The sequence below is a fragment of the Enhydra lutris genome, unplaced genomic scaffold (assembly GCF_002288905.1).
Source record: "Enhydra lutris kenyoni isolate GAN:26980312 unplaced genomic scaffold, ASM228890v2 scaffoldscaffold85, whole genome shotgun sequence".
NCBI lineage: Eukaryota > Metazoa > Chordata > Mammalia > Carnivora > Mustelidae > Enhydra > Enhydra lutris.
This window is the reverse complement of record NW_019154169.1, coordinates 6,245,705-6,259,935: the sequence shown is the minus strand read 5'-3', so window position 1 is coordinate 6,259,935 and position 14,231 is coordinate 6,245,705. Positions and strand designations below refer to the sequence as shown.

Below are 14,231 nucleotides of genomic sequence, written 5' to 3'. Positions count from 1 at the left end.
GCAGTTCGCTCCAGCATAACTGCGCCGACCACCTTAGAAGGAAGTGACGTTACCCCTGGAGGCCTCTGGAAAGTGTAGTCCAGAACACGAAAGACCCCAGAGAGCGTTCGACCCGAGTAATCGTCACCGGGCGCCAGCCTGCAACCGGGTGCTCCTCCACCCTTAAGACAAATCGCTGCGACCCCGCAGTCGCCGCTGCGCACCCGTCACCCCAACTCGCCTTCAGCGGGACGTTTATTTCCGCCCCGGGGACTTCTGGGACTTGTAGTGTCACCTAGGAGCCCCGGAGGGCGGAGCGGGGCGATGGAGAATCCTCAGCCCTAGCCTGGAGCTGGCTGCCGGAGATGCCGCGGCATAGCCGGGAAGATCTGCGGGGCTGGAGATCCGAATCTGACGAGCGGAGGAATGCCTGGGCTCTAACTGCGGCCAGGCTTAGTGGGGCAGGAGAGAGAGGTAGAGGGAGGTTTTAGTGCTGGTGAGAGTGTTTGCTTCGATTTATGATCTTGGGTGTGGTTGTGTTGCTGTGCCTGTTTTACGATTTAAAAAAAAAAAAAAAAAAAGCTGAGTGTTTAAAAGTACAGTTTTTTAATGTCACATACAAAAAAGTGCCCAAATCATTAGAATAAAGCCGGATGCATTTTCATAGATTGTCCAGAGTTGTGTACTCGTGTAGCATCCCCGAAGTCCCCACCTGTCACCTGTAAAGGTCTCCATCTGATTTACAATATAGTTTTGCCTGATTTTGAGCTTTACATAAATGCTATCATATTGTATGTACACTTTTACCCCTTGAGTCTGACTTCTTTTGCCAAATATTGTTTGTGAGATTAATCGGTAAAGTTTATTTATTCTCATTCTTGACAGTCTTGGCTTGTTTTCAGCTTGGGGCTACTAGGAATAGTGCTCCATGAACATTCTTGTTTGTAGTCTTTTGCTGTGTATATGTGTCATCTTGGTTACATATATATCTAGGAGGGGCATTGCTGGGTCATCGGTTACACATATATTTAGCTATAGTAGATACTGCCAGACGTTTTCTGAAGTGGTTCCCCTACTGTAATTCCACCAGCTCTGTATTATAGTTCGAGTTGTTCCGCATCCTAGCAACTTAATATTGTATGCCTTTTGTTTTTTAAACTTTTTGGTGGGTGGGTGGTTGTTTTGAATACCCCTGATGTATACATTTGTATATCTTCTGTAACAGGCAAAGATACTCAACCAGCTTTAGCATTTACTGTGGATAAACAAGAGAAGGTCCGAGAGGATTTAGGTACCCTTGCAGAGGTGTGTGTTGTATGTATTGGTGTCGATCCAACATCTTCAGTACTGCCTCTCTTTCCAAACCTTGCCCCTTTAAGAAGAAATAGGAGGGGTGCCTGGGTGGCTCATTTGGTTAAGCCCCAGCTCTTGATATCAGCTCAGGTCATGATCTCAGGGTTGAGAGCTGGAGTTCCGCTTGACTCTGTGCTGAGTGTGGAGCCTGCTTAAGATTCTCTCTCTCTCCTTCTCCCTCTGCCCCTGGCCCTGTGTGCTTGCACACATGCATGGGCATACACACTTTCTCTCTTAAAAAAAAAAGAAGAGAAGAGAAAAGAAAAGAAGAAAGGAAAGGGAAGGAAAGAAAAGAAAAAGAATAGGAAAGGGGTAAAGGCAAATTTTTAGCCTCCATCCTGAAGAGGGACCCAAGGCCACATGCATTAGTCCAGGTATGTTGGGGACTTGACAGTGACCAAGTTTGCCAAACATCTTAAGCCCTTACAGACCTTGGAATGTAAGTTACTGTAATAACAGGAAATGCCCTTGGTCATGGTCAGAAAAATTACTTGAGCTTGTTTAGAAATCATTTTTCCAGTTGGACAGTATAACTTTATAGGTGGGTTCCTCTGGCCCAGTATCAACTCGGGTAGTTGTAACTGATATTGCTAAATGTACTTTTGGAAATAGATGTGTTAATTACAGGTAACAATTCTCTTGATCATAGGGATGTTCCCAATAGGGAAATGCCACAATTAGAATAATGGTAGTAGCACAGACACACGACCCAGACCCTATAAGACCTCTCCAGTATATTCACATAGTTATTGTGAAGCAGTACAGGAGACCAGGGAAGGGTATCAGGGAAGTAGAAGAGGTCAGAGGTCACTATAATGATCAAATAGTTAATGGAGCCAGAAGTGTTTAAAGAAACTGTATCACATAATAGCCCTCAGTGACCAGGGGAAAAAGCCAATGTTATTTGGAACCTCACCATGGACTACCACTCTCTATGTGGGAATGATATACTGGCACATGCAATTCTAGATTTAACAATTACAGAATCCATAATGCAAACCAAAGGTATCTGTTTTGCAATTGTAGACATTGCTAATGCCTTCTCAGCATCCCATTGCCTCCTGAAGATTAGAGCCAATTTGCTTTCCCAGGTTCCACTTACCTTTATTTTATCATGTTGTCACAGGCTATCCTAAATTCTCCATAATTTATCACTAGTGGATAGGCTTAGGCCTCAAAAAAGGCTGAAATATCACCAGAGGTGTCCTGGTCAATTACACTGATGGCATTATTCTGACTGAAAGGGCTAAAGACAGCATATAGACTGCCTTTCATGAGATGAGTCCATATCTGAACCAGAGCTGGAAGATTAGCATCCCAACAAGATACTGGGGCTAACCACACAAGTAAGCCTCTTGGGAACCATGTGGGCTGATGCTCAAAGAAAAAGCCCTGACCTTGTTAAAGAAAAACTGTTGGTCTTAAAACCTCTAGCAAACAAAATAAGGCACAACATCTGATAGGCTTGTTCGGGTATTGGAGGCAGTCCATACCTCACACAAGGTTGAGAATCTTGCTGAACCCATCGTATCAGATTGCTCAAAAGAGTCTCCGTCACACTGTAGATACAACCATATCAGAGGCGGTGTCTGAACCAGCACTTTGGGCTTCTTGGGAGCTTTGGAACACTAACATTCCTGAGTATTCCTGGGCCTGGTTCATGCACATATCAGCTAAGGTAAAAGCAGATGGGATGTAGTGGACCACTGCCACAGTGCAGATTCAAAGAAAACTGCTTAAAACTGTGTATGGCAAAGAGAATTCTGCTTAATGGGGGGAGCTGTAGACTGTTGTGCTTCCCTTGGAAAATAGTCCCCCAAATGCACCTTGTTACATTTTCACTGATTCCTGGGCAGTAGCCAATGGACTGTCAATGTGGTATGGTGCCTGGCAGTGGGACAATTGGATGATCAAATTTTAGCCTCTTTGGGAATGAAGAGTTATGGCAGCAGATTCCACAAGACCCACATCCTGCTTGTGACCATGTGGATGTAAAGGACCTTATAAAGATGAACATTAAGGGAATCCACAAGATGATCAGATAAGGACGCAGGTAAGGACCATATCCACCTAAATACACCATTACACAGGGCATGAGAATTTATAATTCAAGACTGAGCCCAAAAATGAGACACAGTGATTCCAGCTCATATGGCCAAGAAAGCCCAGCAAATATGACCAGGCTGTCAGCTATGCAGTTGAGTAGCAGAGAGAACTCTGGGACACATAACAAGGGGTACCAAAACAGGCTGGTCCTGGAAAATAGACGATATGGGCTCTCTACCCTCCACTCAAGGGTACTGCTGAGTATTGATGATAATAGACACGTTTTCAGCGTCCAATACTTCCATCCCTGTCCACAGAGCAGATGGGTGGCCATACTATTCAAGGGCTCTAGATGGACAGTGTTACGTAGTTATCCACTTGTATTCCCTAAACATATCCAGTCGGACAATAGTGCCACCTTACAACAACAACAACAACAAAAAAGCAGCAGTAGGCAGCAACCTGGGATATTCATTGGAACTTTCATGGCCGTGTCATAGCTAAGCAGCAAGTGACATTGAAAGATTGAGTGGGCTTTTAAAAATATTTTATTTATTTATTTGAGAGAGAGAGGGAGAGAGAGAAGGAGCATGAGAGGGGAGAAGGTCAGAGGGAGAAGCAGACTCCCCCATGAAGCTGGGAGCCCGATGCGGGCCTCGATCCTGGGACTCTGGGATCATGACCCGAGCCGAAGGCAGTCGCTTAACCAACTGAGCCACCCAGGTACCCTGAATGGACTCTTAAAAGAGAAATTGGAAAAGATAATTGGACAATCAAGCCCCACTCTCCATGGAGCACGCACTTAAGATAATCAATTTGGGCTCTAAATGTAGCAATTCCCCCAAAATGGTACCTTTCATTTAAATACGATGTGTACAGACTATACACCTGAAACTAATGATGTACTCTATGTTGGCTAATTGAATTTAAAATGAATGAATGAATGAATGAATGAATGAAATGTTTAATTATGAGCAAGAGGAGGGAAAAGGTGGAGCTGGCTGTTAGAAACCCAATCCACAAAATTAACTTCTCACTCTACATTTTTCCTCCCACACTTACCTCTGGAGAACAGGGGATTGGAAAACTTTAACCTAGTACTTCTTTTGTCTCCTGGCTGTCCTTGCCAGATTTGGCAATTATGGATATTGATGACAATGATCATAAATATGAGGTGATGACTCCTAGGGTAATGTTGGCGTGGCATACACATCAGAGAGTGGAAGTGGTTCTAGGATGTTCCAAGGTATAGAAAGAAATTGCAGAGGAACCTAGGGACCCGTTATGCCATATGGGGTAAGACATGGGGAAGGTTGGGAAAAGAATGAAGTGATTGTTGCATGGACTGCTGGCAGGAGGGCACTCATAGTTGTAGAAGAAAAGGAACAACTCTTATTGGGTAGAAAGCACTTTAGATCCTTTAAGGTCTGAGTAGAAGTAAGGACTAGCAATCTGTCTCCACTCTTATCCTTGCCTCGCATGTGGCCGGTTAATCCCAAACCACCACCATCATCTCAACTTAACTGTTGACCAACAAGTGATAAACCTTCCAACAACTACTGACTTCAGAAAGTAAGAGCCTCTGCCTGAGATGACAGAACAAGGCTATCATTCTAGATATTGATATGATTTTCTCTAATCTATTCTGACTGCTTTCTTGTTTTTCAGACTATTGATGATTCTAAACTAAGATGAGTGGTAATGACGATTGTATTTCCCTGGACTTCCTGCTGGCCAGTATAGGCGATACATGGGCAATTTCTAATATTTCATGCTACAATTGATCAATTAATAAGTAGCAACCCATTTTTGCCTTAGAAAGTAATGTGGCTCTCCCAGATTGATCTTGATAGCAGCTGGGACATATTTAGCTGACTTGGCTCCAGATTGGAAGTTGTAGTTGTGGTCACTATGTTGCTTAGGACAACAGAACATATTTGGTCCAAGCCCTTACCTGTAAAATTAATTAGAGTAGCCCACAGGGTAGCCCACAATCCTGAGAATGCTTAGCTGGATACTGAAAGGTCAGAGGGTCGAGTTGTAGGGAACAGCCCCACCATGGCAACTTGGCCACCTTGCATGTACTCATGCAGGCAAAGGCTTGAAATATAGCTTATTTGAGTCTCGGCAGAATGTCTTATGATTCTCCCCAAACATGAGAGAATGGGAGACCATTAAGGAGAGAGATAAGACTGTCTCCCATTTGCCTCTATATGTCAGACCTTGGGAGACTGTTTTGCGAGTTTCTCATCACCATCCAGGTTCTGGTGAAGTATGGGGCTTTCTACCCAATGTCCACCTCTCAGGATAGAGCTGAAACAAAACAAAACAAAAGTTATTATAAAAAAACATTGAAAAAAATATTGAACTACTTAGCTGTAGTCTAGGACTGACTCCTCAGCAATCCGGGATACCCCATTGCAGTCACCTGGCCCCTTTAGCTTAATCAAGGTGTTAGCTGGTCTGAGTTCTCATTTAGTGGATCTGGAAAAAATCTACTTCCAACATCATTCTTGAGGGCAGATTTCAGTTCCTTGTGTTGCGAGACTAAAGTCCCTATTTCCTAACTGGCTGTCAGCTGGAGACCACTCTCAGATATTTTCCAAATGGCCCCCACAGACAGAATAGTACTCATCCAGGAAAAAGAATGAAACCTTGCCATTTCCAATGAAGTTGTTGGAGCTAGAGAGTAGTGTGCTAAGTGAAATGTCAGAGAAAAACAAATGCCATATGATTTCATTCATATGTGGAATTTAAGAAACAAAACAAACAACCATAGGGAAAAAAGGAGCGGGAAAAAACAAGAAAGAGACTCTCAACTATAGTGAATAAACTGATGGTTACCAGAGGAGAGGTAGGGGGGATGGGCTAAATGGGTGATGGGGATTAAAGAGGGCACTGGTGATGAGCACTGGGTATTGTATGTAAGTAGTGAACAACTAAATTGTACACCTGAAGCTAATATTACATTGTATGTTAAATAGCTGGAATTTAAATAAATACTTTAAAAAAAGATGAGGTGGTATCTTTAGCTATGGGTAATTTGTTTTTATTGGACTGATGAGTGTTTATATTTCTCTTGACTGAGTTCTGGAGATTTGTTTTTTAAGAATATTATACATTTTACTTCTTTGAGATTATTAGCAAAATAGTAACTTATCTGACTGATAAGAAAACACATTGGGTAGCCAAAATATCTGAATACTGATTTGATTCTCATCTAAGTTACCCTTTTATTAAGGATGAAATCAACACAACTACCAACAATGGCAAATTTAGAGGAGAAACTAGGGAAAGGGAAATAGTCAAAGGGGAGTTTAGTTTATCTGTAATGTTTAAAATTTTGTAAGTGTAAGACATCCATAGATTATTTCAGAAATAAAAAATTTAAAAAGGAGACAAATATACAAAATGCAAACAGGATGTTGAAAGGAGCATTGTTTATAAGACAAAATTTAGAAGGAAAACATTTTATCAATAGATTAGTAAAATAATAGTAGAGACACACAGAAAAACACTAACTATTTTGAAATAAGGATAATGATATAGTGTTTAATGACTTGGAAAACTGTTCATGATATATCCTTTTTTAAAAGATTTTATTTATTTATTTGACAGAGAGAGAAAGAGAGAGCAGGCAGAGAGGGGGAAGCAGGCTCCCCACTGAGCAGAGAGCCTGATACGGGGCTGGATCCCAGGACCCTGAGATCATGACCTGAGCTGAAGGCAGAGGCTTAACCCACTGAGCCACCCAGGCACCCCTCAGGATATATTCTACCATAGCAAAGGTAATTTATGAAATGGAGTTTTTAAAAAAAATTTCTGAAAGGATTTTCTTGACAATTTTGAGAGTCGGTATTTTAACAGTTGACAGGAATAAAGGTTCTTTTTGTTTTCTGAAATCCTCTGAAAAATTACAATAAATACTAATATTAAAAGGAACACTCTTCAAAAAGGTGGTACAGTTCTATTTGTATTAAAATACAAAAAAAGTAAAAATAACAAAGAAGGTACAGGTATACTTATATAAATATGTATATACATATATAAACATTTACATATAAATGATTTAAATTGTTGACCTAAAAATTAACCTTATTAAAAAAACTTATATAAATTAGAATATATCACCAAAATGGCAGGAAAAGCAACAGGAAAGAATAAGTAGTGGTAGGTTCAAAATCTTGGAGAAAAAGAAGTCAATCCAGAACTGTAAGCACAATTAACAATTTTAATGGCCAGTAAGGCAAAAATACCTGGAGTTAAATTAGGAAAAGCAAAGTGAAATTCTAGGATTATTCCTTGATAAATTCTCTGATATTTCAGGTTGACATGAACCAAGTTTTCATTTTAATTTCAAGTTTAAAAGTTATAAGTTCCTGGTATTAAGGAGTGAACTATTGATGGTCTTCTGATATTTACTATATTCTTAGGCAATTTAGTCTGTAAAAAGCAAATAAAAGGCTCTTCATATTAATTATAGGATCTAACCAGCATGAAGTCCTATCTCAAAATAGGTGAAATCCATAATTAAATACCTTTCCCACAGATTATTTTCAGAGTTTCTTACCATCATGACCTTTCTGATGTTAAGATTTGAACTACAAACAAAAACCTTCCCACATTCTTTGCATTCATAAAGTTTCTCACCATTATAAATTCTCTGATGTTGAGAAAGTTGATGAAATGCCTTTCTACCCTCCTTACATCCAAAGGGTTTCTCACCAGTAATCCTCTGATGCCAGATAATGGCAGAGCTACTACTAAAGGCCTTCCCACATTCCTTATACTCATAGGGTTTCTCACCCATATGAATTCCCCACTGTTGACTAAGGCCTGAAGGGTGATAAAAGATCTTCCCACATTCTTTACACACATACAGTTTCTCACCAGTGTGAATTCTCTGATGTTCTGTAAGTACAGGACTATTAAAACAAAAGGCCTTTCCACATGCCATTCAAACAGTTTCTCACCTGTTTGAATCTCTGATGTTCTATAAGTTTTGAATTGCTACAAAAGGCCCTTCCATAATCTTTATATGTATAGGGTTTTTCACGTATGAACTCTCCGATGCCGGTTAAGGGCTGAGCTACTTCCAAATGCCTTAGCACAATTTTTACAGTCTTAGGGTTTCTCACCAGTATGAATTCTATGATTTATAAAAAAAATATGATGCACTCTTAAAGTTCTTGCCACATTCCTTACATTCATAGGGTTTTTTCACCAGTATGGATTCTCTGATGCTTTTGAAGATCTGAGGAATAATGAAAGGCTTTGTCACAGTCTTTACACATATAAGGTTTTTCACCAGTGTGAATTCTCTGATGTTCTGTAAGTATCGAACTGCTATGAAAGGTTTTTCTACACTCCCTACATATATATGGTTTCTCACCAGTGTGAATTCTCTGATGCAGAGTAATGGCTGATTTACTACTAAAGGCTTTTCCACATAACATACATTGATAAGGTTTCTCAGTGGCATGAAGTCTCTAATGATAAGTAAGATCTGAGGAATGATAAAAAACCATCCCAGGCGCCTGGGTGGCTCAGTGGGTTAAGCCACTGCCTTCGGCTCAGGTCATGATCGCAGGGTCCTGGGATCGAGTCCCGCATGGGGCTCTCTGCTCAGCAGGGAGCCTGCTTCCCTCTCTCTCTCTCTCTGCCTGCCTCTGTCTACTGTGATCTCTCTCTGTCAAATAAATAAATAAAATCTTTAAAAAAAAAAAAACCATCCCACCTTCCTTAACTAGGCAGGGGTCCTCATATGTGTAAATTCCCTGATGTAATAGAAACACTAATCTTCATTACTAGCTAGATGACAAAATGTTACACCCACTGTGGAGGTGGATTCAGCATTACCTAGCCAAATTACATATTTACCTAACCTTTTATAAACTAACAATCTGAGTGACATGACTCTTCTCTCAAGATATATTGACATTTAAAAAAAGATATACCGGCATAAATTTTACAAGATTTACTCACAATGTCCTTCAGTAAAGCACAATTTATAATAACAATGACTGGAACCAACCCAAATGTCTATCCTAAGGTAACTGGTTGAAAAACTATGGTGCATCTACTAAGTGGAATATATTGTCCAACTATAAAAAGCAATGATGGGGGCGCCTGGGTGGCTCAGTGGTTAGGTGTCTGCCTTCAGCTCAGGTTATAATCCCAGGGTCCTGTGATGGAGCCCCACATCTGGCTCCCTGCTCAGCAAGAAGCCTGCTTCTCCCTCTCCCACTCCTCCTGCTTCTGTTTCTTCTCTCACTGTGTCTCTCTCTGTCAAATAAATAATAAAATCTTTTTTAAAAAAAGCAATGATGAAAATCTTTTTTTAAAAGATTTTATTCATTTATTTGAGAGAGTATGTGAACTAGAGAGAACAGCAGACTTCCCACTGAGCAGGGACCCCTATATGGGGCTTGATCCCAGGACCCTGAGACCATGACCTGAGCCAAAGGCAGCTGTTTAACTGACGGAGCCACCCAGGCGCCCCTGAGTGATGAAAATCTTCATACCTCCTTTGAAGTTATCTCCTGATATACTGTTAAGCAAGAAAATGAAGGTAGATTAAATTGTATATAGCATGCTGCTATGAATATAAGAAAGGGAGGTTTAAAAAAAAAGAAAAAGAAAGGAAGGTTTAGAAGTTATACACAATTGCTTTTATAAAAAAAAAGGAAGGGTAAACTCATTGGGGAGAGAGATAGAGAACAATGTAGAACAGACTGGGACAAAAGCTAGACTTCCTTGAATATACTCTATTTTATAGATTTCCCATTGGAATCTTGAAAATACTCCATATAATTATAAAACAAAACAATTATAAAATAAAATTGCTACCAAAAGCAAATTAAACATTTTAGTTTTATAAGCAATTTTGGCACAATCAGAGTACAGCTATTGGTGATCATTTCAAAACTCAGAAATCTACCTGTATAGCACCAGTGGATCATAATAAAGAAGCAAGGATGTGAGAACTTGCATGACTAGACACCAAGATGTGTACCATAGTTTATTTTATTTCAAACCCCACAGTGAAGAAAAAGACAGCAACTACAACTGGGCACAGAAGGGGCCTTGAAGGTACTCGCAATGTTCTATTTCTTTAATGGAGCAGTAAGGTAGGTCTTCACTGTATTATTAGTCAAACTGTGAATTTTGGTTTCAAAATTTTTATACATATGAAAATGTTATGCATTGAATTGTGTCCACAAAATTCATATGTTGATGTCCTTACCATCACCACCACCCCATTACTTCAGAAGATGACCTTATATGGTAATTAGTTAACTTGAAATTGTACTGGAGTGGGATGAGACCCTAATCTAATATGAGTGGTGTTCTTGTAAAGCGAATCTGGAAACACACACACCATACCCAGAGAACATGTGAAGATGAAGGCAAAGATCAGCATGATGGAAGAAAAGACAAAGAATGCCAAAGACTGCCAACAAGTCAAGGAAACTAGGAGAGAAGCATAGAAAAGCTTTTCTTTCACAACCTTGGCAAACAAATACAAAATACTTCCCCAAAACATTTGAAAAGGTTTTTTAAGAGGAAAAAGATCTTTGAACATCTTTTTGCACCAAAAAGTAAGTGAGCACTTAAAAAATTATGTCAGCATGTCAGAAGGACCTAGAGTTAGCTGGAAGGGGCTCCGACTTGCCAAACCTGGGATGGTTTAAGCACTAAAATAATTAATTAATTATAAACCCTTGCAAAGAATACAAATCCATGAGGCTATATCAATGAGAAATAGAAGCCAAAATAAATTAGATAGACAGACAGATAGACAAATAGTGAAGACACTTTCAAAAAGTAGAATACAGACTGAGAAATGCAGAGGGAGTGTTAGAACTGAAAAAGAACTATTGTGCAACCCTCACAGCTAAGACTGGTGTGAGGAAGAATCATCAATGATGTTAAATTGAGTGGTGGGGGGCATTCGATAAGGAATACAATATTACTATGGTGCCTCCCCACAGATGACTGATTAGTTTCAGAAAAAATAAAAACTACAGAAAAAATAAAAACTACACAATAGAGAAAGTGGACAATATTTGGGCCAGGTAATCAAAATTGACATCATCAGTGAGGGGCAGAAGCAAATCATATACTTTTAGATATCGTGCCCTGAAGAGGACAAAATATCACATATTTGGTATCCTGGCAGGAGAAGCCTAACTTGAATTTAATCATGAGATAATACAGAAAAGTCAAATGAAGAACATTCTACCAAAAAAAAAAAAAAAAGAAAGAAAGTAGGGGCACCTGGATCGCTCAGTGGCTTGAGGCCTCTGCCTTCAGCTGGGGTCGTGATCTCAGGGTCTTGGGATCGAGCCCCGAGTTGGGCGCTCTGCTCAGCGAGCCTGCTTCCTCCACTCTCCCTCTCTGCCTGCCTCTCTGCCTACTTGTGATCTCTGTTTGTCAAATAAATAAATAAAATCTTTAAAAAAAATGAAAGTGAACTTTATTCTTCAAAAAATGTTAATATAATAGAAACAATGAAAGTCTAATAAATTTTGTAACTTAAGAGAAAACTGGAGACAGGCCAATAAAATGCAAAGCCAAAACAGACTGAATCTTGTGCTAAGTGGGGAGAAAAATGCCCTAAAGACATTATTAGAATAGTTGACACACCTGGAATATGAGTGGTCAATTAAATAAAAATATTTTACCAATGTTACATTTCTTAAATTTTACTAGTGATATTGTAATAATGTAAGAGAATATTCTTGTTCTTTGGAAGTACACAAAGAGCTATTAAGGACTAAAAGACCATGATGTTTGCAACCTCTAATTAAATAGTTCAGGAAAAAAATGATATATATGAGTGTATGTGGGTGTGGATATAGAAGGAGACAGGGATGCGGGAGGGAGAGAGAAAGAATAATAAAGTAAATGTGGTAAAATATTAAAAATTGGAAAACTGCTAAGGCTAGATGAAGGATATAAAGGAGTGCTCTGATTCTTGCAACTTTTCACTGAAATTATTTTCTATAAGTATATACATGTATATGTATATACATATGAAGAAAGACTTCTAAACTCATTTAATGAAGTTAATAAAGCCTTTAAACAAAATGAGCCAAAAACTGTATGAGGAAAGAAAAGTATAGGCCAATCTAAGTTACCAAATAGACATGCAAAATCTGAACAGAATGTTAGCAAACTCTATCCTGCAATGTCCTATAAAATGAACCAACATGGCCATGTTAGTTTTATTCTAGGAACACAAGGTTGCTATTATAAAATTTACTGTATCAACCACTTAATGAGAAAAAATTATTTCTAAAGACAGGGAAATAATTTGATAAAATCGAATATCTAATCATAAAAATCAACTTTCAATAAGCTACGAATAAAACAGATTGTTCTTACTTTAATGAAAACTACTTAGAGATACGTAAGACAAAAACACACGTGGTATGAAAAGTTAAAATTGTGCTCTAAAAAAAATCAGTAGAAAAGAGATGGATGCACCTACTATCCCCACTTTTCTTTAACACTTACTGGAAATTATGGGCAGCGGAGTAAGATTAAGACACGTCCACACGCACACAAAAAAAAGAAAGAAAGAAAATGACAGAGAAAAAGTAAGAAAGGTCTAACCATTGGAAAGCTGGAAAAAACTGACAATATTAGTTTTTGTTTGTTTGTTTGTTTAAGAGACGCAGAGAGTGGGGAGAGGGGCAGAGGGAGAAGGAGAGAGAGAATCCTCAAACAGACTCCATGCCCAGCACAGAGTCTGACATAGGGCTCAATCTCACGATCCTGATATCATGACCTGAGCCGCAATCAAGAGTCAGAATTTTAACTGACTGAACCATCCAGGTGCCCCTGACAATATTTTTATCTACATGGAAAGAGCAAATTGTGGAAGTATTCTAAAAATTAATAAGAAAAATCAACAGACATATAAATAATAAATAAAATTCGATTGCATTTATCTCTTGAAATTTTTCCTGCTTATTTTTGGAATGAATTATTAGGAGTGGGATAAGTAGGGGCATCTTATGAATTCCCTATCTTCTTTCTAGCCTTCATTCTATTTGAAAAACCAGAAACGGGGCACTTGGGTGGCTCAGTGGGTTAAAGCCTCTGCCTTCGGCTCAGGTCATGATCCCAGGGTCCTGGGATCGAGCCCTGCATCGGGCTCTCTGCTCAGTAGGGAGCCTGCTTCCTCCTCTCTCTCTGCCTGCCTCTCTGTGTACTTGTGATCTCTGTCTGTCAAATAAATTAAAAGTATTTTTAAAAATTTTTTAAAAAGAAAAAAAAGAAAAACCAGAAACATAAAACTGAAGAACTCACTGACTTTTACATTTGGATGGCTAACAGTCCACTCATAACATGTCCAAAACCAAACTCTTGAATTCAAACCGTATCTTCGTTTCATAATCCCCAAAAATGTTAACTCAATTTTTCAGCTGGTCAAGCCAGAAAACTTGGGAATCGTTCTCAACTCTTCTCTTTCTCTCACATCCAAACAGCCAACCAAAGTATCAGTCAAGTTTATGGCTTTATCTAATCACTTTTCATCACTTACACCATTAATACATTGTTCATCTAGACACTAGGGGGGAAAAAAAACCTCTTCTCTGGTCTCCCTGCCCCCACCTTGCACCTCCAATCTTGTCATTACCTAGCAGCTAAGATAATCGCTTTAAAGTATGAGTCAGTAATTAAAATGCTACTACTTATGTCCCATTTTAGTCAGAATAAAATCATCGTCATGACTTAAAAGGTATTACATAGTCTGGACCACTCCAAAATCCACAGCTCTGATTACATTTCAGATGTTTCTTCCCTTCCTTCACTCTGTCTGAGCCATACAGGCCACTCTG

The 14,231-nt window shown here is 39.2% G+C and overlaps 2 protein-coding genes across 2 annotated transcripts in view; one reads left to right on the top strand and one right to left on the bottom strand.

Moving 5' to 3' along the window:
* LOC111161451 overlaps window positions 1-14,231 on the bottom strand; it is a 678,116-nt gene that overhangs the window by 32,831 nt on the left and 631,054 nt on the right. The window contains 4 exon segments of the mRNA XM_022525111.1: window positions 3,241-3,256; window positions 7,988-8,304; window positions 8,554-8,596; window positions 8,598-8,783. Coding sequence (XP_022380819.1) covers window positions 3,241-3,256; window positions 7,988-8,304; window positions 8,554-8,596; window positions 8,598-8,783 — 562 coding nt within the window.
* LOC111161453 (zinc finger protein 527) overlaps window positions 1-14,231 on the top strand; it is a 511,863-nt gene that overhangs the window by 418,483 nt on the left and 79,149 nt on the right. The gene's annotated exons all lie outside the window — the stretch shown is intronic.